The sequence below is a fragment of the Patagioenas fasciata genome, chromosome 1 (assembly GCF_037038585.1).
Source record: "Patagioenas fasciata isolate bPatFas1 chromosome 1, bPatFas1.hap1, whole genome shotgun sequence".
NCBI classification, from domain to species: domain Eukaryota; kingdom Metazoa; phylum Chordata; class Aves; order Columbiformes; family Columbidae; genus Patagioenas; species Patagioenas fasciata.
Genome location: NC_092520.1, coordinates 65667436 through 65691232, shown reverse-complemented (window position 1 = coordinate 65691232; position 23797 = coordinate 65667436). Strand labels below are relative to the sequence as shown.

The window sequence follows — 23797 nt, the reverse complement described above, 5'->3', positions numbered from 1 at the left end:
CATTATTCTGAATTTTTAGGATGAACTAGTTCTGTTTCTTTTGTACTGTGCATTTCTTTTTCAGTATGGATTTTTCTGGGTGGATATGGATTACAAGTTTTAATCACTTTGAAACCAAAATGTATATGCTTAAAAATTAGGAATTTTTTTGACTGGCTGAAAATTGCACCCTGCCTGTGTTTCTGAAGTCTTTACATTATACTCAGCTTCGTTTTTCTAGACATGAGCTACTTTCTATGTTCTACATTAGAGAGTACATTAGTTTTTACGTGAGAAACCATCATACTATTAGTCTCTGACCTTTTAATAGTGACATGGTTGGTTTGTCACTAAACCGATAATCTCTAAGGAACCACTGCTTTCTACCTTTCTTGGGAATACCAGTCAGAGTATAGGTGGCCGTGGGGTATGTTCACAGATGTACTGCCATGACCTTTGCTTCTTGTGGGCTGCTAAATTTGCCATCTCTGACCATTCAGCTTATCCTTCTTCTTACACCAGCAGCATTCAAAGGCTCTGCGACCCTCTTGGGAGCTCAGGGGTGGATTGTCCTGCTAAAATGCCAGCACTTGTAGCCGTGAAATCGCATCACCTACTGCTTGGCGGTCACATTTGGTTGTGTGCTATGAGGTGGCGATGCCTTGAAGCATGTGCACATTGTCAGGATCACCGGGACCTCTTCCATCCTTTGCAAGGGGAGCATGCCATCTTCTGTCCTTGTCAGTTTCATTTCATTTCAGTGTAAAGAACACTAAACCTTGGTGAGAGACTTTTCTTTCTCTGCTTGTAACGTAGCGCTAGTGATTTGAAAATAATTTATGAGATGGAAATCAAAGGGGCCAGGAGAATAATTGCTGGGCAGTCAACAGAGGAAGCAGTTTATAGGCTGCTTTGGGCTTTTTTTTTGCCTTTATTTAACCTTGCTAAGTGGTGTTCTGGAGAAAAATGAGGACTTTGTAATCTCCCCTTCCTTCAGTGAAAGGGCAAACTCAGCCCGGGGCCTGTTTTGAGATCTCCCGCTACGTCTCCAGCAAAACCAGGTCTCAGCGGTTGCTTGTGTGAATTGACTTCGTTGGCTCTTCTGTAGCCCTGGAAAGGCTTGCTGCTTTTCAGGGCACGCACCTGGCCATCAGAGCAGGTAATTCCTGAAGGTATCTGGGGCAGCAGCTCTCTGGGCAGTTTCCTTCAGTTGCCACCCATTTTCAGCTTCTGCCTTGTTTTTGTTTGTTGGTTTGTTTTGTTTTGTGGATTTTTTTTTTTCCCTTCCCCTTGAAGGCTTCCTCAGCCTTTTTTAGCATCTACTGGGAAACTTTTCATCACCCAGTAAGCCAGTTGTTACCCCTATTTCCAAGGGAATTTTATTCTGTTACAATAAAGTGACCATTCTGGATACATTTGTAGTAGTAGAGCTTGAAAATCTCTTTTGAGAAGAGGTTTTTAATTCCAAGGCAATAAAAATTATTCTGAAGGAAGTTATTATGCAGATCGGGAATTGCTTTACCTGTGTTTTTCCACATATTCTAGGCTATGAAGATTAATCCGAAATCTGAATTTGCTGGCTTTGAACCCTCCCTTCCCTCTCCTATTCTCTTTAAGTTGGTTAGCCCATGGAGTTCAGGGTAATTGTACCAATTTTAAAGTTTCAACTGCTTGCAGCTTGTTAATCACTCTTTTTTTAAAAGAGGCTTGTTTACAAATGGCAGGACAAAACTGATTCATGCTATGTCACATGTTTTTTTCTTTGCGCACCTACTCATGCATTGATCATCCACTGATTAATGGCATAAATTTCTAGCTATAATGCTAACCTGCATCTTCAGCTGCTGCTCTGTCATTCCTTTCTGCTCTCAGCTTGGCCCTGGCTTGAATTATAAAAGCGTATGTGGGTTAATCCACACCAGCTTTTCCCAGTAGAGGGAGGTATTGTAAAGCTTAGCCAAGGTAGGATTCTACTTGCTGGAGAAAAATGTGCCTTTTGCTTTTTTTCTTTTTCCCCCCACCCTGAATTTTAAGAATTCACGGGGCACTGTGTGCAGAGAGCCTGGAAGAGGCAGCTGAATGAGATTGCTCCACGTTTGAGTACACAGAATATTCTCCCATGCTTGCTTTTATAATTTTTCGTTATTATTGGAATTGAATAGTTGGAATGAGAGCAGGGACCCCTGCCTCGCCTCACCAAAACCTCATGAGCCACCTGCAGTGGGGGTGGGGATGCCTTTGGTACTGCCAGGGAGAGGAGGGACCCCATGCTCACTGCAGCAGCCCCTCTGCCTTCCCTGTTCCCCCTCAAATCCCAAACAACTTTGGTGTTTTGAGTGTGTCACTGCTCTGAAGGGTGTTGAGGACACCATCGTGTAGGGGTTTTTTTACTTTAATTTGTATGGCAGGAATGTGCATCCATAGAAGAGGTTTTAAAAAATGCAGCAACTACTGTTAAATTGCAGCAAGAAAAGCATGGACATAAATACATAGTCTGCTTTGCAGCGTCCTGGTAGGTAGTTCAAGTGCCTCAATACATAGCCTAATCCACAGATTAAATATGCACGCTTCAGGATTGATTGATCGCTAAGTGGAACAGGGCAGGAAACGTCAAAACAGATGTTGGAGTCACATTAGACAAGGAAGGAAACATGTAATTAGTTAATCATTTAACTCCTTGAATCTAGGCTCCTATGAAGCTTTGAATTTTTTTTTTTTTCAAGGTTCGTGTCCTTAGATTTGTGGCTTGATTTCTCTCTGTTCATTTCTTTTTATTACCACCAGGCATAGCAGGGACTCAAGGCACGATACATTATTTCTTGACACCCAAACCCATCAGTGAGGACTCTCCTGGGCAGCCTAATTCAGGGAGGTGTAAACCTTGATTTGCAGTCAGCACATCAGCTGGATGCTGTGGGGATTTTTGCAAAACTGCTGGAAGGGTTATCGCCACCTTCCTTTGCTTGCTCCAGGGAGTCGTGTGCATTCCTGCTGACATACAAACCATTTCCTTTGCTTTAAAGAGTGTTTTTCTTCCAGATATTGCAAGAAATAGCAGAAAGCCAACGCTCTTGGACACATTCCTCTGGAGGGACACATTCCTCTGGAGGGACTCATCCCAGTGATAAACTGGGTGAGCAATGGGGGATGGAGAAATGTGCTCCCCCTCCTGCCCCCACCACAGCCACCTTTCAACTGTGTGTGTGTGCTACGAGCACTCCTATACTCTTCTTACAATGCTATTCCGGTTTTTCTTTTTTACCATTTATGCTGCTGTGAAACAAGCTTTTTCTATTGCTTTGAAAATCTTCAGCTAAATTTAATTGAAATTTGGTGGTTTGTTCAAAGTTTAAAGAAAAAAAAAAACCTAAGCAAAACAAGAATGTGTCGCTGGAGCGGAAAAAAGATCAATCACATCGATAAAGGCTTCTCTGTGTGGAATGAGAGAGCTAAAACTTTGTCTTTCCTGGTTTCTATAGTTAATGTGCATTATCTGTAAATACAGATTCATGAAGAAATTTACCGAATTTGAAGCACTTGGTATTTTTTGTTGTTCCTAAATTCAGTGACATGATGTCATGGTTTAACCTGAACTAGCAATATAACCACAATAGCTACTCACTCACCCCTCACCCCACTCCGTAAATAGGGGAGAGAATGAAAAGGAGAGTCTTGGATTGAGATAAACACAGGTTAATAAAATAACAAAATACTAATACACTACTAGTAAATATATGTCTAAAATAGAAATATAATATAAAATAAAAGATAGTCAATGCAATTATTCATGAACTCAGTTCACACCGAGCAGCCAGTCCCAGGGAGCAGCACCTGGTACCAAACAGCTGATCCCAGAGAGCGAAAAGCGGAAAAAAGGGGGAAAGGCCCAGAGAACTCCCCTGAACCGTCTTGGCCTCAACAAAGAGAGCAAAGAAGCAAGAATGTGTGTGAGAGAGAGATCAAAAGATCCTGAGACTCCCTAAAAATGAAGCATGAAGCTAGTGGGATGGAATATTCTTATTGATCAGTCTGGATGTCAGTCAAGCTCTGCCCCATCCATGCCCCAATTCCCAGCTGCCTCACACCTGTGGGCAGGCTCTCAGACCAGAGCAATTAAAAACATTAACTCTGTCACAGATTGTTAGCTCTTGTTCTCAGACCAAGTCCAAATAATGACTAGCTGTGAAAAAAGAAAGTTTTTGAACAGCATGAAGGAAATTAACTCATTTTCATTCAAACTAGCACACATGGTTTCCTGCACCATGGGTTCACATCTCTTTGAACATAGTGAAAAGTAACCAGACATAACCTGTCTTAAAAGGTTTTTAAATTACATAATTCTGATGAATACTTACAGTCACCAGAACAACAGTACTTTCACAGAAATTCAAGAGAGAACACTTCAGGCCTGGTATATCAAGACAAATGCTTTGTAGGACTGCAGTGAAAACTCAAGCGTGAGCCTTGTCCCGCATAATAAAAAATTATTTATTGCTTGGGATGAATGAAGGACTGCGTGGTTTCTGTCTAGGTTCTACCTTTTGCTGCTTAGACATAGGTGAATATTTTCCTCTAATAAAACACTGATAATACCACACTTATCCATCAGATTGCAGTAGCACTGAAGAATGAAGACTTAACCTTCAAAGTACAGGGCATAAAAGAAAGCTGTGTGTTACGCGTAACAAGAAAAGCTGTGGTAACTTGGCCAGTCCTCAAAAATTCTGACGGAATGTGAAAGGTCCAAGCAGCCTCATCCCACGCGAGAAGAATGTAATCTCTCAAAAAAGGAATTATAAACAGCAGATAGGGGCTGGAAGGTAAAAGGGGGTGTGGGGAGCAGGAGGCACTCACTGGGGAAGTTCTTTTAACTGCAGAGTGATGTTCATCTGAGTTGCTTTCTAGCAACCTTTGAGCAAGTTAGTGGAGAAGTACCATTTGTATTCTCCAACTTCTAGCCAAAAAACACTCATACAACATGTATTTGATACTCAGAACTGAAGATTCGTCTGTTTGAATAATTTCAGATTTGAAACCTTGTCTCTTGTAAGGATTGGTAGAGGATCTCACAGAAGAAAGGAGGAGTCTGGTTTGGATTTTGTCATGTAGCAAGCTTTTAGCTTGTCCCCAGGTCCTCCAAGAAAGTATTTTCCCAGATCAGCTTAGACCCCTATTGGAGTTTGCTGAAGAAACCTGTGAAATAATGCTGTGGAGCTGACTCCCAGGTCTATTTTAAAAAACTAACCATCTTGCCCTCCTTTATACTGAAATGGATTTGATCTCAACAAAAACCAATGTGTTTTTATGTCTGGACTTCTTGTATTCCTTAAATTCATGTTCTCTGTCTGGTGGTGTTCATTTTAAATTTTAGTAATACAGGTTCAGTGCAGCTCTGGTTTCCAAGTATGTTTTAGTAAAAGCCATTGTCCCACTGGCTGTCCAGGTATAGGGGCTGTTTGTGCAGATGAACCTGAATTTTAATGTGATGTACTTCACACTAACACAATTTGCAGCAAAGTGGGTGAAGAGTTGTCCTTTAGTTTTTTATACACTTGTTGCATTGTTAATGAAGAACTATTCCATGTACATTGAAGAGACTGCTACTGTAGTGAATTAAAATTTCTGAACAAATTTATAGGTAATAGTTCTATTTCAGTAGTTTAGAAGGAGCTTTTTCACAGCAAAGAAAATCTGCTGTGTCTTCACTTTTTGGATTCTCTAAAATTGATTGTTTGGGCAAAGAGAAATAATTGGTAGACTGATATTTAAAGCACAGTAAGAACTGTTGGTAATATATAGAGGCAGCTGTGCTATGAGCATTTGTTGTCTTCTGTCCTTAACTCCGCTTGTAACAGCATTAACTTTTCATTGAATCACAGACTGACTGTGGGCAATTGGCATTTCATTATGTTTAAGCTTATCCTGCTGCATATTGAGAAACAATTTTAAATACTTTGAAACAGGAATGCAGCGTGTTTAGGCAAATATTGTGACTGTTCTCCCTGTTATTTTCTGAGGACAGGAGCTCAGTGGTATAGCTGTTGCTGACATTTCAGTGTGTGCAACCTTCTAACATCGTATAAATCATGTTGAATTTCTCGAACCATTATCTGTTTGGCACATTATGTGACTTCTTTTTCCAAATTAATGTATGTTATTTTTCCATTGTGTTATGTTTTATATTATATGTTGATGACATTCCAGACTGAAGCACATTGATAGTATTATATGAAACTACTGTGCTTGTGTTCAGTCTGGTAATCCTGACAAAACTGGTGTCAAGTGACATAGCCAGTTTTACATATGTTATGCTTTTCTCTGTTACAGACATTCACTAATGCTCTTTTGTATGTAATCCTCTACAAAATAAACACTTCAATAATGAACTATGAAATTCATACGGCATAGAACTTGTTTCCTATCCTAGTCAAAACCGTCCTTGCAAACTGTTAGATTTCTTGTCTTTCATTAAATGCAAATTCATTTAAAAACACACACCCTCTGAAACTCTCAACATAGAAGTAAAAACTCTGAATTAAGTTTTTGTTTATATGTGCCATGGATAATGTTAAAGAAGTTGTAAAAGTATTTCAGAAAGTGGTAAGCTTTTCTGAAGCCTCCTTTTAAGTTGAAATGAAGAATTTTATTACTAAAACATTACTAAGTGAGATGAGATGCAGAGCTTGCAAATCCCTGCTGGTCACCTTCCTGTTTTACAGGAAACCTTGAGCACTTTCATTCCGGTTTTACAATTACACAGGACACTTCATCACTGCAAAGTGTGACAAATAGTTGCGGTGGTTATGTTTCGATGGCTGAGAGTGGGAAGAAAAATACATCGCGTTTTTCTTCTGATTCTCAAGATTTGTGGAAAGGAGCAATGTCTGAGCAGCACAGTGCTGTTGTGTTTCCAAAAGAGCATTTTATCTGAAGTTACTTTGCTGCACTCTTTGCTGCATTAATCTCCCTATCGGAGTTTCCTCAGAAGCTTGGGTAACTCTGAATTTTCCTAGCGCTCGTGACTTTCTTTTCATCATAAATTATAGCGGGAAAGAGTTAACAGCAGATTGCAGCCCTGCAAAATTTGTAGCCGACTGCAGCAGGCGATGGGGAGAGCGCAGAGCAGAGTGGCTCCCGCCGTCGGCCGGACTTGGAAGGAAAGCTGGAGGGAAGCCGGTGAGCGTGTCCTTTAGACATCCCTTAGGTGTGATCGAGTTATAAAGGAAATGTGGTGCCTTTCGGGAGGGTGTGTACCTATGAGAAAACAGGAAGCCGAGCAGCGGCCGCTTGCCTGCCCTGCCCGCCGAGGTGGGTCGCTCGGGCGGGTGCAGGTGTGCTGACACGCCGCCCAGCCTCTCCTCTCCAGGCATCTTGGCAGCCGTGCTGCTCCTCGGCGGCAACATCTGGAAGAGGCGAGAGCGGGGGGAGAGAAACCCAACCCAAAGCCAAAACAGCACCCCCCCACACCCAGCCGCCACACACACACCCCTCCTTAAACCAACGCTTCAGGTAGAGAAATATGACGGCCTTGCAGCTGAAAGAGTTGTCATATTCGGGTCTGTACAGGAGGAGAAGGGATCGCCCCGATAGCGTGGGACTGGCTGGGTCGCAGGATGAGAAGCTGAGGTGAGTGTGCATTTGACGGGTACTTGCTGGGGCGCTGAGCCCTGCTCGGCAGCCTGCTTGCTTTGGTGGTGCTAGCAAACAAAATGCAATCATGGCTTGGGAAAGTCACTGCAAAGCACATGCATAGGGGAAGCAGTCCTGAAGAACTACAGAAAAAAAAAACCCAAAGGAGGGATAACAGGAGCCGTACGGTCACCTTGTAGGTTTTTGCGATTGTGTGACTCCCTTCCCTGGCTCTGGGAAGGGCAAATGTTACCCAGTGGTTACTTCTGCATCCCTTCTGACAGCCAGCACTTGCCAGTAAATAACTTTCTGCAGCCTGACAACTTTGCTGGGTATGGTTTGAAGTTAGGTTTTAGGTCACCCAGACTCTGTGGGTTGTTCTGCTTCTCGGGGGTCTTGGCGCAGCCCCTTCCCTGGGCTGGTTTAGTGGTGGGGGGGCTGGGGCAGCTCCTGGGCTCTGGCTTTCTTCATGGGGGGGTTCTTTGTTGCGGAAAGGACTTTAGACAAAAGAATGCAGCAGGACCACTTAGCCTGACCTTACCCAGGAAGGGTGACCAAAAATCAGAAAGCCATTTAATGTCTGGCGTTATCTTCCTGATGCTACGTGCCTTTTGAAGGAGCAACAACAGATTTTCAAAAAGCTGCTGTTCAGAGCAGGGATAGTAAAGAATTGTTTCTAACCTGACTAAGAGCAGACACCAAAAATAAAGTAAAAATGTAAATGTTTCTCCCTAACTGTGCTTGGTGTGAAAGCAATCTGTTCCCACTTCAAGCTCCCCAGAAAAGAATCCCTGTGTAAATGCTAACAAAAGCCTCAGTGGAGAGGAAGTACTTCCTATCTCCTAATGCCTGTTCTCTGGTTGTATTTTTAGATTCTTTTTCAGTGTTGGTGGTGGTTGTGCATCAGATTGGAGTGCTGTGTGATTTAACTGTGCTCTTGTTATCTGAGTTAGCAATTTCAGAAGGATGAGTATCCAGATCTGGGGGATTTACTCTTTTGTTATAACTAAGCACCTTAATTAAAAATTATTGTGGCAAAATGTCTGGTTGTAACCTACTGAAATCATTTGCTATGAGATATCAGAAATAGTGGGTCAGTTCTAGGACTGTGTTAATTTGCGGGACTGATATGCGTGGTTGGTGTATATTTATAGTATCAATTTCCTAGATGGATTTCTAATAGCATTAGCAGTATGTATTCATATGGCTATAGATAAAAGAATAATTAGTAGAGTAAGAGATGTGCAGAGATTCTTGACTTTTTTGTGTTTAATTTCTTTTATACAAAACTAGCCATGAGGAAGAATAGATCTTTTAGGGAAGAGAAAGCTGCTTTTAAAATAATATACATAAAAATGAGTGCTAGCTCTCTACAGCTGTGTTGCTGTTTCTCGTGTTTATATGCACATCCAAGATGGGAATGAGATCCTTTATGGGCCGAGTAGGGGGAAGGGGTTGTCTGGATCAGTATAAGTGTAGGCATTTTGATCCTTTTCTGAGCCTCTTCCAGTTAAAGATGAGAAATATGAGAAACAGGGGCCGGTCTTGAGAAATAAAATCCAAGTTGGAGGAAACAGCAAATCAGGAGACTTAGGAATCCGTTTAGATTAGGGTATTGGAGATACAAGAAGGTGAACAAAGCAAGGTGAGATGGTGCTCCTAGAGCAGGGAGACAACTCATACCTAAATAAAGAGCTTCTCTTATATTTGCTGATAGCTTAAGCTGGTTCTTATTCAAACTAAACCTTGCTCCTTCCTAACCCATTTTGTGATATTTCAGTGTGTTGCCTGGCAGCCTTATTTGTCATTTTTACTGCATTCTCTATGACAAAAGGCTATGGCATTGTAAATACAAAATAATGACATAAAACCAGGGCAAAGATCAGTCAGGAGCGAATAGAAAAAGTCCTTTAGTTTTCTAAAACTGGAAACTTCTAGCTTATTTCATGTGTTCTCCCCGGTGACACTTAGGTGCCTATCCTTAGCAAATACTTCCAGAGTATCTAGAGTGCCCAAGAAAGACAAGAGGTTTCTTTCATGTCTGCTAAATATAGCTTGCTATCCTCCATGGCTTTGCAATGCCCTCCTGTAGTTTCTCCAGTTCTTTGTTCTAGTGCCTTTGTATTTCATTTTACATACATATTAATCCACGTGTTAAATAATATCAGCCCTTGAGGAACAGTTCACAGAAAGCTGCTTTCTTGGTTCAAGTACCGTGTCTTTCTAATCCTGGGCCAAATTGTACCCCACATGCCAATGTCCTCAAGGTATCCTGTGAGAATTTCTGTATTTAAAGAAATAGAAATGAAAATTGCTTTTTGTTAAAGTCATATATGATACCTACCAGTTTTCGTTTTACGGCCTTTTGCATCTTACCCCACTTTGGGATTTCTCTCTCCTGCCCTTTTTGTGGCCTGTTTCTCCTTTAGTAGCGGCTTCCTGGGATCCAGGCTGGGCTGTTCCTTTGCTAAGGCAGTAAGTCACCCAGCAGACAGCCATTCACACCCTTTCACCTTGCTGCCGGGTGTCTTGGATGGCCTCTGCACTGCTGCAAGCGCTGCTGTAATTGCGGCTCTGAGGTCCGGCCATCACAGCAGGACCCGGATGCTGCTCAACAGGACAGGGGCTTGTGTGTCTGCAAACTGCAGTGGAGATCCAGCGAAGTGTTGGCAGTGTCAGCACTGCAAAGCAGCTTGAAATTCCACCTTGGCTCTTTCCTGGGAAGATCAGTGTCATTTGTACTTAAAACGCACAAGATTACTAATAATTAGGGCACTGTCAAGCAATGTACTGGAACTCCTAAAGGTGTGCAGAGCATGTATTTATCATATAATGCATCACATACATTTTATTTTCCAGGAACCAAAATTTATTAAAACAATTCTCTTTACAGTATAAAGTAATTTCCTCTGTTGAGGTAGCTTCATGATAGGTCGTGTGCCATGTGACTCTGAGCTCCATAACAGGAAGGTGAGCTTTAGCTTCTACATCTGTCTCCACTGATGTCACTTCACCCAGAGGTTTGACTCACGTCATTGTCTTCCAGATCTGCTGTTCAGTTTGTGATTAACTAGTCTCCACACACTTTGCTCAGTCTTTTGTAGGAAAGACTGTAGGAATATAACCTGGCTCTTTCCATTAAGTTTCATAGCTTGTCATATTTCAATTTGCAGTAGAAGCTCCTAAATAAATGTTTAAATATAACAAGAGTGTCTCCAAACACCTCTTGCTCTAGCAAGTAGGTTCCAGGTTGTCTTGGGGGGAATCTCATCTCACGCAGCTGTGGGTATCTGCAGGGCCTGATTTGCAAGCAGCAGAGCTTACTTTGGTGCATGTTTTTGCTCATTTTGCCCATCCAGGCATTATCCTCCTGCAGACAGAGTTCAAAACCTTGCCATTCACACACTGCCCTGCTGTGGTTTACAGGCTGATTCTTGGGGCTAGCTCCAAATCTGCCCCAGCTGCTTCAGTTTTGCAGGTAGTATGGTGCAGAGACTGAGCAGCTGAAGCTGTCCCACTGGCAGTGGTGAGGACCTGAGAGGGCTGGGAAGGGCCACTGGAGCCCATCCAGTTGAGGAGAGTAAGGGTGTTTCAAGTGAAGCCACCTGCAGCTGTAAATAGCAAGCCCTAAGCTTAAATGAGATCAGAACTGGGGTGGGAGGGTAGGACTCACAGAATCACAGAATGTTAGGGACTGGAAGGGACCTCAAAAGATCTAGTCCAGTCCCTCTGTCGGAGCAGGAACACCTAGATGAGGTTACACAGGAATGTGTCCAGGCAGGTTTTGAATGCCTCCAGAGTAGGAGACTCCACAACACTCCTCGGCAGCCTGTTCCAGTGCTCTGTCATCCTCACTGAGAAGAAGTTTCTTCTCAAATTTAAGTGGAACCTTTTGTGTTCCAATTTGCACCCATTACCCCTTGTCCTATCACGAGTTGTCACCAAGAAGAGCCTGGCTCCATCCTCGTGACACTCACCCTTTATATATTTGTAAACATTAATGAGGTCACCCCTCAGTCCCCTCTTCTCCAAGCTAAAGAGACCCAGCTCCCTCAGCCTTTCCTCATAAGGGAGATGCTCCACTCTCTTAATCATCTTTGTTGCCCTGTGCTGGACTCTCTCCAGCAGTTCTCAGTCCTTCCTGAGCTGAGGGGCCCGGAACTAGACACAATATTCCAGATGTCATCTCACCAGGGCAGAGTAGAGGGGAAGGAGAACATCTCCATCATCTTCCAACAGTCTTGGCTCACTGGGGAGGTCCCAAATGATTGGAAACTGGCAAATGTTACCCCAATCCACAAAAAGGGCTGCAAAGCTGACCCTGGCAACTACAGGCCTGTCAGCCTGACCTCGGTGCCTGGCAGGGTGATGGAGCAGATCATCCTGAATGCAATCACACAGCACCTCCAGGATGGACCAGGGATCAGACCCAGCCAGCATGGGTTTAGGAGGGGCAGGTCCTGTCTGACCAACCTGATTTCCTTTTATGATCAGGTGACCCACCTAGTGGATGAGGGGAAAGCTGTAGATGTGATCTATCTAGACTTCAGCAAAGCCTTTGACACTGTCTGCCATAATATACTCCTTCAAAAGCTGATAGCCCATGGCTTGGACAAGTGCACTCTCTGCTGGGTTAAGAACTGGCTGGAGGGCCGGGCCCAGAGAGTGCTGGTAAATGGGGCTGCATCTAGCTGGCGGCCAGTCACTAGTGGTGTCCCCCAGGGGTCAGTGTTGGGTCCAGTCCTGTTTAACATCTTTATTGATGATTTAGATGAGGGGATTGAGACCACCATCAGCAAATTTGCTGATGACACCAAGTTGGGGGGCAGTGTTGACCTGCTGGAAGGCAGGAGGGCTCTGCAAAGAGATCTGGATAGACTGGAAAAATGGGCTGATTCCAATGGGATGAAGTTCAACAAGGCCAAGTGCCGGGTCCTGCACTTTGGCCACAACAACCCCCTTCAGCGCTACAGGCTGGGCACAGAGTGGCTGGAGAGCAGCCAGACAGAAAGGGACCTGGGGGTACTGATTGACAGCAAGCTCAACATGAGCCAACAGTGTGCCCAGGTGGCCAAGAAGGCCAATGGTATCCTGGCCTGTATCAAAAATAGTGTGGTCAGCAGGACAAGGGAAGTGATCCTTCCCCTGTACTCTGCATTGGTGAGGCCACACCTGGAGTATTGTGTTCAGTTCTGGGCCCCTCAGTTCAGGAGGGATATTGAGGTGCTGGAGCGGGTCCAGAGAAGAGCAACAAGACTGGTGAAGGGACTTGAGCACATGACCTATGGTGAGAGGCTGAGGGAGCTGGGGTTGTTCAGCCTGGAGAGGAGGAGGCTTAGAGGTGACCTCATTGCTCTCTATAACTACCTGAAGGGAAGTTATAGTCAGGTGGGAACTGGTCTCTTCTCCCAGGCAGTTAGCAATAGGACAAGGGGACATGGGCTTAAACTCTGCCAGGGGAAGTTTAGGCTGGATATTAGGAAGAAGTTCTTTACGGAAAGAGTGATCAGGCATTGGAATGGCCTGCCTAGGGAGGTGGTGGACTCACCGTCCCTGGAGGTTTTTAAACTGAGATTGGACATGGCTCTTAGTGCCATGATCTAGTAAATGGGCTGAAGTTGGACCAAGGGTTGGACTTGATGATCTCTGAGGTCTTTTCCAACCTAGCCAATTCTGTGATTCTGTGATTCTGTGATCTCTTGACCTACATCTCGACTCATCCCCCTCTTTTAGAAACCCAACCTAAGATGAGTGAGTTTCACTCCATGGAAGCCTCTCTCATCCCCTGCACCCCACCTCCTCCTGTGTAAGCCGTGCACAGCTGATCCCACCTGCTACGGTGAGGTGAGAGGAGTCCCAGCCCTTGTCCTGACAGCACAGCACATTGGTGGGGATGGGAAATTCAGTTTTTCTTTCCACCTCTCTGACTTCATTTATCACTTAACAAGTCCCATAACCTCTCTGGGAGCCTTTTAATCTGCTGCTGAGGATGTTACTTGTGCTTTACTGGCCTTATAGGGAGCTGGAGCCTGCCCACTCCACGTAAAAGGTGGTCTGGATAGCTCATCCTTTTCTTGAACTTGCACAGTACAAAACTGTGCTTGGTTTAGACCTCCACTGGGGTAGGGATGCTGAACGCAGTCCTCTCTTCCCCTGTTTAAGCTGGGTTTACCAATGCATAGACTACACAGGATGCTCCCCAGTTGCAGGGCTCAATGTGCAGGGGGCTGCTCGGCACCTTCATCTGGCCTCGTCTGCAGCAGATGCAGCAGCCATTGAACTAAATACAACCTGAGAAATCTGCTTTTCAGAAGAGGGGAAGACTTGTTCTTTACCAGCTGTATTGATTTGGTGGGGAAAAAAAATTACATCTCTCATAAATCTTGTCTTGCCTTGTCTTTAGAAGTGGCATGTAAAAAATTCTGACCTGGATGCTGAGCTCTTCTTTGTTGCTTTTCTCAGCAAACAGGATGCAAAGAAAATTGTATGCATACATTTATGATTAATCATTAGGAGTCACTTAACAGTAGCAGTATGCTTGCTATTTTCACTCTTGCCCTTTCCCATCCCATGGCCTTTGTAAAAATAGAATGATTCATCTAAAAAAATTGATACTATTAATTTCCAAATATCAGCACAAGGTACTGGGAAAAGCAGGGGTAATTCTCTTTTTTTTGACAATTACACTTAAAGTGAGTTGATCACTGTTGTCCATAGCTCTCTTTTCTAAGTTCATATGCGTTCAAATGCAATTAAAAATGTAAACAACTTTTGAAGAGGTTAGTCTCTGGTTTTTACCAAACAGTAAATTGCAGCATTTGCAACAAATAACCATTGGCAAGCTTCAGTCTGTGGCTGTCAGTTACTCAGATAGTTCACTGCTCTGTTCTCTTGTGCGGAAATCACCATAGATGTTTTCCACATTAATGGCTTTAAAGATCTGCCTTTCTTTTGCTCTCTGCTGCTGAAGCTGGTGGGTACATCTGCATGAGTAGGTGCAGGCAACCTTCTGCTGGGTCCCTCCAGGCTCCCACCTGCCTCTGCACACAGACTCCAGGCTGGAAGGCATGTGGATGTGCCCCAAAATTTCATGCACAAAGGCTCCCTCAAAGGTGAAAGAGGAGACACAAGCACATTCTTACGTCCCGCTGAGCCTTGCGGGGAGAGGCTCTGCACAACAAAGCTCGTAGGTGAGTATAAAAGGAAACTAATGAATAAAATCCCTCGAACATCGGCAACGCGGTAGGCCTGAACGCCTCTCTTTGTGAGGTACAGCAATTGGGAGTTGTGCGAGGTCACAGATCTCCTCAGCCTGCTATCAAAAACCCACGTGTAGCAGCCAGCCAAGGTGTGCAGCTGTTTCCAGCTGCACGTCCCCCCTAAAGATCTCCTGCTCTCTACCTATTGGGGGGAGAAGATGATGCTGGTCAGGGACTGCCTGGGGAGCCAAGGACCCTGCTGAACTTTCAGAGGGCAGGGAAAGGAAGAAAGGAAAGATCTGTCTGCACCTGGAAGCATTCTTAAATTTGTTTTCCGCTGGTAATGTTTCTTAACAGCATTACAAATGTTAATATTTATATAGCTGCTTTCTGTAAGTATAGGTTTCACTTGCTAATGGTGCCAGTGCCAGCAGGTAAAGCAGTAATTATTCAATACATTGGTAAAAAGGACACTAATTTATTAAACCAGGAGGAGCTTGAAAATAAATGTTAAGCCACAAAAAATTACACTTCTTCATTTGTTGCGGTTAGAAACTCTGCTGGAATAGTAGAGAGTTGGGACCTAGAAATACTCATTTGAATCAAATATTTGGGAACTCTTGATTAAAAAACACTTTGGCTCATTGTCTAGCTGCTGTAATTGAAGAAGGATTTCTCCATGTAAATGTAACACTGAATTAGTATTATTAATTATAGTAACTTGGAGCCAGGAAAAATATGCTTCATGGTTATATTTTAATATTGTGATACTTAGAATTTGCTTTGAGCCTTAGTTTGAGGTATCCAAATGACTAGAGGCTTTACTTTTCATTTGTGCTGTACTTTTCATTGCTCTAGGGGTTAAAATAACTCATGAGGAACACACCCTTTTTTCCTTACCTCCTCTCTCACCCCTGGTCTCCTGCATTGCATAACAACTCCTAAGTGATTTTTTTTGAGGTGCTTACCCTGACTGTCACCTCACCTGACTGCAAATGACCCGAGGTGGCTGCTTGTGTAACAGAAACCCGAGCAATTACTGCTGTTCCTGTTACACTTGACTCATTGTAATAATCTCTGATTTCAGTAAATTGTTTAGCTTCAATGATTATAGCAATTAGGATTGCTTTTTCTTACAGAATAAGCTGGCTAAGGATAAATTGTAGGGTTTTTTTCTTGCTTTCATGTGTTTTGATAACACCTAATCAGAGATGTTCTCTACAGAAAATGTACTGTGATTGCTCATTATTCTTCTTTATAATTAAGTTCTCCTTTGAATGCAATCTGTCACACTGAAGTGAATTTACACACAGCAATATTCTGCAGAGGAGAGAAAAACTAAATTATCTCAGTGTCACCACTTAATAAAAATTACCAACTTGCAGGCATCAGGGAGAACAAACTTAAAGGCTGTAAGTTTGTGTTCCCTTCCTATTTATTTTGTTTTCCTGTGGTCTCTGAGGTGTTCTGGGAAATGTAAAGCTAACAGACATGGTGTTCTCGAGACGACTGTGAGCATTTTGCATGATGCTCTCCAGACATGGGAACAGCTCCAGCTTGCCAAGTATGTTGTCTCTGATAGTGACCAAAATCTGATGCCTGGGGAGCTAGACAGAAAGAAAGAGCGGACCTTTTATGGGATTTCCCTTGGTAGTAATCCCAGCTCGTTCCCAGCTGTGGCTCAGGGACTTCCTACAGGATTTGTCACATTCAGTGTTTTTCCCTTTGGTTAACTCCTCTGGTCTCACCTCACACCCAGGAATCTCAGGGCATTTCCTAAACATGAGTGATGCTCTGAGTTTTCACTTATGTTAGCAGATGCCATCATGCACATGGCTATGGGTTTATTATTTTTTGTTGTTGTTCGCTTTGTCTTAGGGGTTTTTGGCGTTGTTCAGTTTTCAGCTTTGTATCTTCCAGCTTTGAAGAGACTTCTGATTTTAGGTAATTCCTGGTAGCATTCTGAAATGATGGTTTCATATATAACACTCTGTGAGCGGTGGTTTTGGATGACACTGCTCAGCTTTGTGAGCAGATGTTAAGTCATCCTGTGACACATCTTTATGTATCAACAAGGTGAAGTTTCATAACCTTTCAGAGCCTTTTGTCCAACAAGAGAGCTTTGAGTTATGACTTTTGTGACATATTTCCCTGTAGCTTTTCTGCTTCTTCTATCTGCTCTAATGGCCATGACAGAGCGAGAAGAAAATTAATTAAAAGCTATTAGCCATTAACTTCAAAGCAAGTAACATACTGGCAGACATGGCTAGCACTACCTGGCAGCATTTTTCAGGTGTGCCTTTTTAAATGGAAGATTCAAAAGGTTCAAGCTGGTCCAGCAAGAAATGAACAGACAAATGTGAAGTGGATGTGAAATAGCCTTTGTCTTTTCAAGCATGTTAAATCCATGCATGCCACTGTCTTCATAGATCATAATGTTCTTCATCCTGAGTTGAGTCTATCTTTTGAACTCTGTTTCTTTGCAGCTATTGGAAAAATGTTACCTGCTTAGGGTCACGACTCAAAACTGCCCTGGCTGGTCCCCTTCTTGTTCTGGTACGGAAAATCTGCATTGAAAGCTGTTTTCCTCCCTTGATGTTTGGCTTTTCAGTTATTGTTTTTACATTTCTCCTTGCTGATTACAGAAACTGAAGCATAAACTATATTTCTGATAGATTAAAAAAGCTGTGTCTTATATATATATATATCATATATATTTAAAGGACACGGTAGCAGTGCCGCTTCAGGCCAGGATAGCTCCATGAGTTACCAGGTTGCAGGTCATGAATTTTGAATTGTACAAGTAATTGCTTAGTTTTAAACTACATTCCTATCTAAAGCTAATCTTCAGATTACACCAACATTCTCCTTGGTATGTAGCAAAGGGGAAGGAGGTTTGGCACAAAATCCCATTGTCTTCGCTTTTCCCTTTGCTTCTGTTCTGCCAAGCAAATAACCTGCACTGCTCCTTCAGATAATCCCAGCAGAATACACTGTTGTGAGGGGTAACATGTACATCTTCCATCACAAGTCTTAGAATATATATTATAACCATTCCTTCCTGCTTTGCTCATTCAGGATGTCAGTTGTTGGGGTGGAAACCCTTGCTTTTAAAACCACCTTGCAACAGTTACTGAAGCCTTTAGTGTGGAAAATGTGTAGAAGTCTTGCTTTGCACTAACTGCTACTGAAATTCATTTGTGCTTACTTGACAAGTCTGCTACTAGTATTGGAGAGCTCATAAATATAAAATACAAGATGAAGACCTTCAGTTTGTATTACCTCAAATGTTAACGTCACTATAATGAAGTATGAAAGCAATGCTATTTTCTATTAGCTGTGTTTGTCAGTAACATTACTTATGGTTGACTCTTAGGAACATAAATTGCTTCTGGTTATTCTCTTTCAGCTGCTGAATATTGGGGCCATAATTTAATTCTGCGATGTTAACTGCTGATGGCTCAGCTGTCTGCCGTTCTCTGCTGGTTTTAAAGCTCAGTGATGCTGCAGTGAATGTGGAAAATAAAAAATGTGAAAGTGAAATTGAGGATGACTAATAATTACAATTTAATCTGTGTGTGAGAGAAGAGCAACAGCTGAGGGGATGTTTTCTCTACCACATTCTACCTTCTGCCCAAAACAAATTAATTCAAGATATGAAAAACTTTGCACTTCCTCATATAAAATAGAAGAACAAACTTAATGAAGGTGAAGAATGGTTTAAGAGGCTATGTTGCTGGAGGTGTAAATTAATAGTAATGTTCGAGAGGAGACATGTGGAAGTGGCATGCTGGTTAGTAAAGCTAAAGGTCAGTTCTCAGCGTAGTATCTCCAGCGGAGACGTTGCTATAATAAGGATGTCGCTACGAGAAGGGAAGCTTGGTGTTGGAGTTATCTCTGCCCTACAAGGAATGGTGTGGACGTAATGGAAGTCTCCTGGTAGCCAGGGTGTTATGTTGAGTCATGGTATTAATTATAGCTACTGGATGAACTGCTTAGATCATGGTGTTCAGCTTATTTAAACATTGGTTCAAGCTAGTATGGGCAGATGGTTAAGACAGAAGCAAAGGCTGGCATTTGCCTTCTCACTAAGGATTTGGTGAAGGATTTTTGGTGAATTTCAGTGACAGATGACATGAACTGAATATTGGTGCTAGGAAACTATGACTCTGAAGAGAAATATGGTATTGCAGCATTTTAGAATTGTAGAATAATTTAGATTGGAAAAGATCCTTAAGATCATCGAGTCCAACTGTTAACGTACCACTGCCAGGTCCCACTAAACCGTCTCCCTAAGCAACACATCTATGTGTCTTTTAAACACCTCCAGGGATGGTGACTCCACCACTTCCCTGGGCAGCCTGTTCCAATGCCTGACAACCCTTTCTGTGAATCAATTTTTCCTAATATCCAATCTAAACCTCTCCTGGCGCAATTTGAAGCTGTTTCCTCTTGTTCTCTTGTTTGCTACTTGGGAGAAGAGACCAAGCCCCTCCATGCTACAACCTCCTTTCAGGTGGTTGCAGAGAGCGATAAGGTCTCCCCTCTGCCTCCTTTTCTCCAGGCCAAACAGCCCCAGTTCCCTCAGCCGCTCCTCATCAGACTTGTGCTCCAGACCCCTCACCAGCCCCATTGCCGTTCTCTGAACTCGCTCCAGCACCTCAGTGTCTTTTTTATGATGAGGGGCCCAAAACTGAACACAGGATTCGAGGTGGGGCCTCACCAGCACCAAGTACAGGGGGACAGTCACTGCCTCAGTCCTTCTGGCCACACTGTTTCTGATACAAGCCATGATGGGATTTTCCTGAAATGTCAGAAAACACAAAGGTCAACTTCATACATTTTTACATATGTGAACTTTAAATTTGTTTCTTAAGCAACAGATAAGGAACACGCATACACTTAGTTGTAATTTGCTAACAATTGCCTTTTGTTAATTTGGTAATGTTTGTAACCAGCAGGCAGAGAATACAACATTTTTAAAAAATATTACTTACAACAGGAACCTGCTATAGTTAAATATTGCTCTCCCTTTCTATAAACTCTGTCAGACTGATTTTTCACTGTGCTTGTATGGCTGATAAAATGTTGTGTGGGAAAGTGCTGCTTACCTGTTTATTCCAGTTATATTCATTTCCTTATGGAGAGATGGAATGTGAACTTTCTCTGCGGAGACCAAAGCATTTTTTGGACATGTTTATACTAGAATCAATTTATATTGAAATATATGCAACAGCTAGAGTTGCCTTTTTGTTTGCCCTGTTTAAACTCCCACCACATAAGTTTATTCAAGCTTTTTGTGGCAAAGACTAAAGAATGAAACTTGTAGGAGCACTCAGAATTCACTTGATTTTTATTGCAGTGGTTTCAAGATTGTTTTCCATTCTTTCTAATAAGAAAAAGAAGTTAGACCAGTGCTAGGCACATGTGAAAATCCTACCTGTAATGAGCATTTTTATGATCGAAAATATTTATACCTTCTTTCAAATTGCCTTAAGAGATCAGCTTAACACAGAAAGTATTTTATTGCTTAAGCGGTAAACAATTGCAGCAACCAGAACCCAAGAGTGTTTTTAATTTCAATTAAAAAGATGCGAAAGGTCAATCATTGCTTTAAAAGGTTAGTGCAGAAATCAGGGCACTGCAAGTCCACACAGATTTTGCAGCAAAACTTCTGTTCCAGTTGTTCTGTGTTTTGTGTGGAGGGCCATTGTGTAACATCAGTTTTAATATAATTAAAATGAAATCAGCCTTACCTATGCAGGAAGGGGAGGGATGCACTGTGAATACTTATTCCCCCACTGCATAACCAGACAGGGCTCATGGCTTTCTGACAGCGCCGGTGACGCAGTGACATTTCATGGTGGCACGAGTAGGTTGCCAAGCAGCAGCTGCTTTTGCCAAGCACCTTGTTTGGAGCCGTGACTGCTCAGCACATCTATTTGTGGCAGGGAGCAGAGCGCTTAGCAGGGCTGGCTGGCCACTGAACCTTCTCTGTAAGAGTCCCTGTCTGCCTCGGGCAGCCAGATTTGAAAGGTCTCCAGAGAATCACAGAATCATAGAATAGTTTGGGTTGGAAGAAACCTTCAAAGGCGATCTAGTCCAACTCCCCTGCAATGAGCAGGGACATCTTCAACTAGATCAGGTTGCTCAGAGCCTCGTCCAGCCTGGTCCAGAACGTTTCCAGGGATGGAAAAGCAGTGTGTGAGTGGGGCAGCGATTGTCCGTCAGTGATGACAAAGCAGTGCGGCTATTTTTGCTGCTGTTTTCTGAAGCCCTTCTCTGTAGCCATGGTGGGACCCTTCCCTTCCCCTCTTCTTGCTGTTTCCTTTAGCACCTTCCCTGCCATCAGCTTTGGCTTCTGATACATCATCAGTGTGCCAGGAAGAGCCTCTCTGCCTCCTTCCTTCCTACGTACCTTTTCCAACGAAATCCTGAACTTCTCACTTTTCTCCTCTCCTTATGACTGCTTCCTTAACAGCAGGCTGGTAGGTTTTGTCCCAGATCCCAGGGAATTCCCTTGGGAAGCTGATACTGCAAATCAACAACCCCTCTACACACTTCTCACTCTCCATGGATGGCTTCACCTCACAGTAACATAGAATTCCCTAAGGAAAATGCTGTGTATTTTTAACAGCGTATTTCAGCTCTTGGCAGCACTCCTCCAGCAAAATGACAGAAAAGAGAAAGATGGCCAGCTGCTGTGGATTTGTGGACTACCAAACCTTCGCAGTAGAAACTATGCTTTGCTTCAGTAGCAGAAGAGCCCTTTTTAAACTCCTGGTGAGCTCCTTTTTTGCTTAATGGAAAACAAGTTGGGAGTAATTCTGCCAGCAGCAACAGCAACAGGCTGTGCATATGGAGTCCCAGTACCTTTTTAGGACTGCTTCTTGAAAAAAGCTAGGAAGATTAAAACAGACTTTTTGGATGGAAATCTTACTGCACTGACTTGCTGAACTACTTGCTTTGCTACAGCCACACAGAAGACTGTACAGTGGCAAGCTGAAGAAGCAAGGAAATATTTTCCTGTTGACCTCAGAAGATGCGAGGCAACACAAGTGGCTTCCAGCCACCTTGGTAGTCTGTGGATTTCACATTACTACAAGGATTAAAGTAATCCACTGGGAGAAACAAACTCTTCAGGGCTCCCTGAATCTCAGCAGCAGCAGCCTCCCAGGAGAATCGCCTGTGATCTGGTGCAACATACAAGAAGACAACTGAGGAGATAGTCATTGATAACAGGAAGAGACAGACTGCCTTGCTATTTCTTATCTTAGTGGCTTGGTGTACCTGCACTAATCCTGGATGAATCAGCATGGTTAGTCCATTGCAGTCACTCTCCCTGGAGTTTTTCATACCCACAGAAGCTCAGCATTTGATCTGTGCAGGAAATGTTGGGAAGCAGCACAGAGAGGAAGACCCAGCATCACTACTCCTGCATCTCCATTAGCAAACATCACTCATTTTCATCACTCCAGCGGATGCAGAAACCTTTTCTTCCAGTGCTGTTTCCTGCTACTAACCATGTTCTGGCAAGTTCATCGTGGCCTAGGGCTACAATCTGAGCATTACTTGATCTGGAGCTTGCTCCGTGACAGATAAAAATAGGGCTTGAGCGCCAGCCAAGCCATGTCAGTGGTAAGGGTGCAGCTTCTGTAGCCTGTTACAGCTTGTAACTGCTGGTAGCTCTGGTGCAAAATGCATAATCACACCTACAAATGAGTAGATGAGCAGGGTCATGCTGCCTGGGTCCCACCTACTGTGATGTCCTGTGGCTCAGGGGAATATCTTGCACTTCCTGATGACAGGAGGTAAAGGAAAGGCACCTGACCAAACCCATCCCAGAAGTCTGGCAGCAGCAGCAGAGATGCAGTGCTGTGTTGGCTAGGCTATGGGAAAGACGGCTACATGCGAGCCCAGGCCTGCATGGAGAGTGGCGTGTGGGCTGCTGTACGCTTACTGAGCAAGCTGTCCTAGCTAGCGGTGAGAGGTATGACCCAAAACCATCATAAGCCAGCCCCTCTGAAGTACGTCCTAGGAAGGCGAAGGCATATTCAAAAGTAGTAGCCTTGACTGGACTTTCTGTCACGTTGTCATCTTCTAGTCTTCATTTCTGCTCTTGTTCCCTCTCCTCTTGTTTGCCTCCTTCCTGTCCCCCTCTGCCTTCCCATGGCCCCTTGCAGATGAGCAGATTCTTCAGATGCCAAGGCACCGTGTGTCATGAGCACCGAGCGGATGCGTTTCTGTGGTTCAATTGATTGCTGACAAGGCTGAATCAGTTCAGCACAACAGATAGTTACTCAGAGCAGCTTCTCCAAACCCTGCTTTGTCTGGAGTTACGAGTGGCTGGAAGCCTAGTATCCCACGCCTGCTGCAAGCTCTGTGCTTCAAGCAGTAAGAGCTTGCAGATGTGTAATTATTAGCTGCAGATCTACAGCTAATACACCCTGCCTTCCCTAGTACGCAATGCACAAGAGGTTTTTAAAAATAAAATGTAACCATTAAATAATTGCAACATTAGGAGGGCAATCTGTGGTGAAGGAATGATTAATTTTATTCTTTCTGCCTGATTTTGCTCTCTCAGTTCCCTAATATCCACAGTAAATTTCTTCAGTAAGTGTTCTTAAATTAGATAATTGTTTTAAGTGCAGTACATCACTGGAAATCAAGTTTCATTTATCCTCCTTCATATATTGCCCATCATAGTATACCTGGCAGTTCAGTGAATGGCCTGTGAAGCACAACAGAAACAAAACTATTCACCCATAACTGCCCCTTTTCTGAAGTGCTGACAAGAATACACCTATAGATAAATTCAGCACATATGACTTAGAAGACACAAGTGGAACATGAAAGGCCATTTTTACAATGAAAAATAAACTGTAGCATGAAAGCAATATTTACCTAATGACAGAAGTCTTCGCACTTTCCACTGCTGTTTTGCCCATGATCAAATATTATTGGAATCCACCTCCACCCCCAGCAGAAGG

The 23797-nt window shown here is 43.3% G+C and overlaps 1 protein-coding gene across 5 annotated transcripts in view; it reads left to right on the top strand.

The window, feature by feature from the left end:
* Positions 1–23797, top strand: part of LIMS1 (LIM zinc finger domain containing 1) — an 88369-nt gene that overhangs the window by 42302 nt on the left and 22270 nt on the right. Inside the window, exon 1 of one of the 5 annotated variants that reach the window (XM_071807811.1) lies at positions 7132–7155. The exons of 2 other annotated variants lie outside the window; for them this stretch is intronic. Coding sequence is in view for 2 of the 3 variants with exons in the window: in XM_065829559.2 (XP_065685631.1) it covers positions 7499–7605 (107 nt within the window). In the remaining variant the exon portion in view is untranslated. Of the gene's footprint in view, positions 1–7131; positions 7156–7294; positions 7606–23797 lie in introns of those variants that run through there. 2 more of the 5 variants (XM_065829559.2, XM_065829560.2) reach the window with 2 other exon arrangements.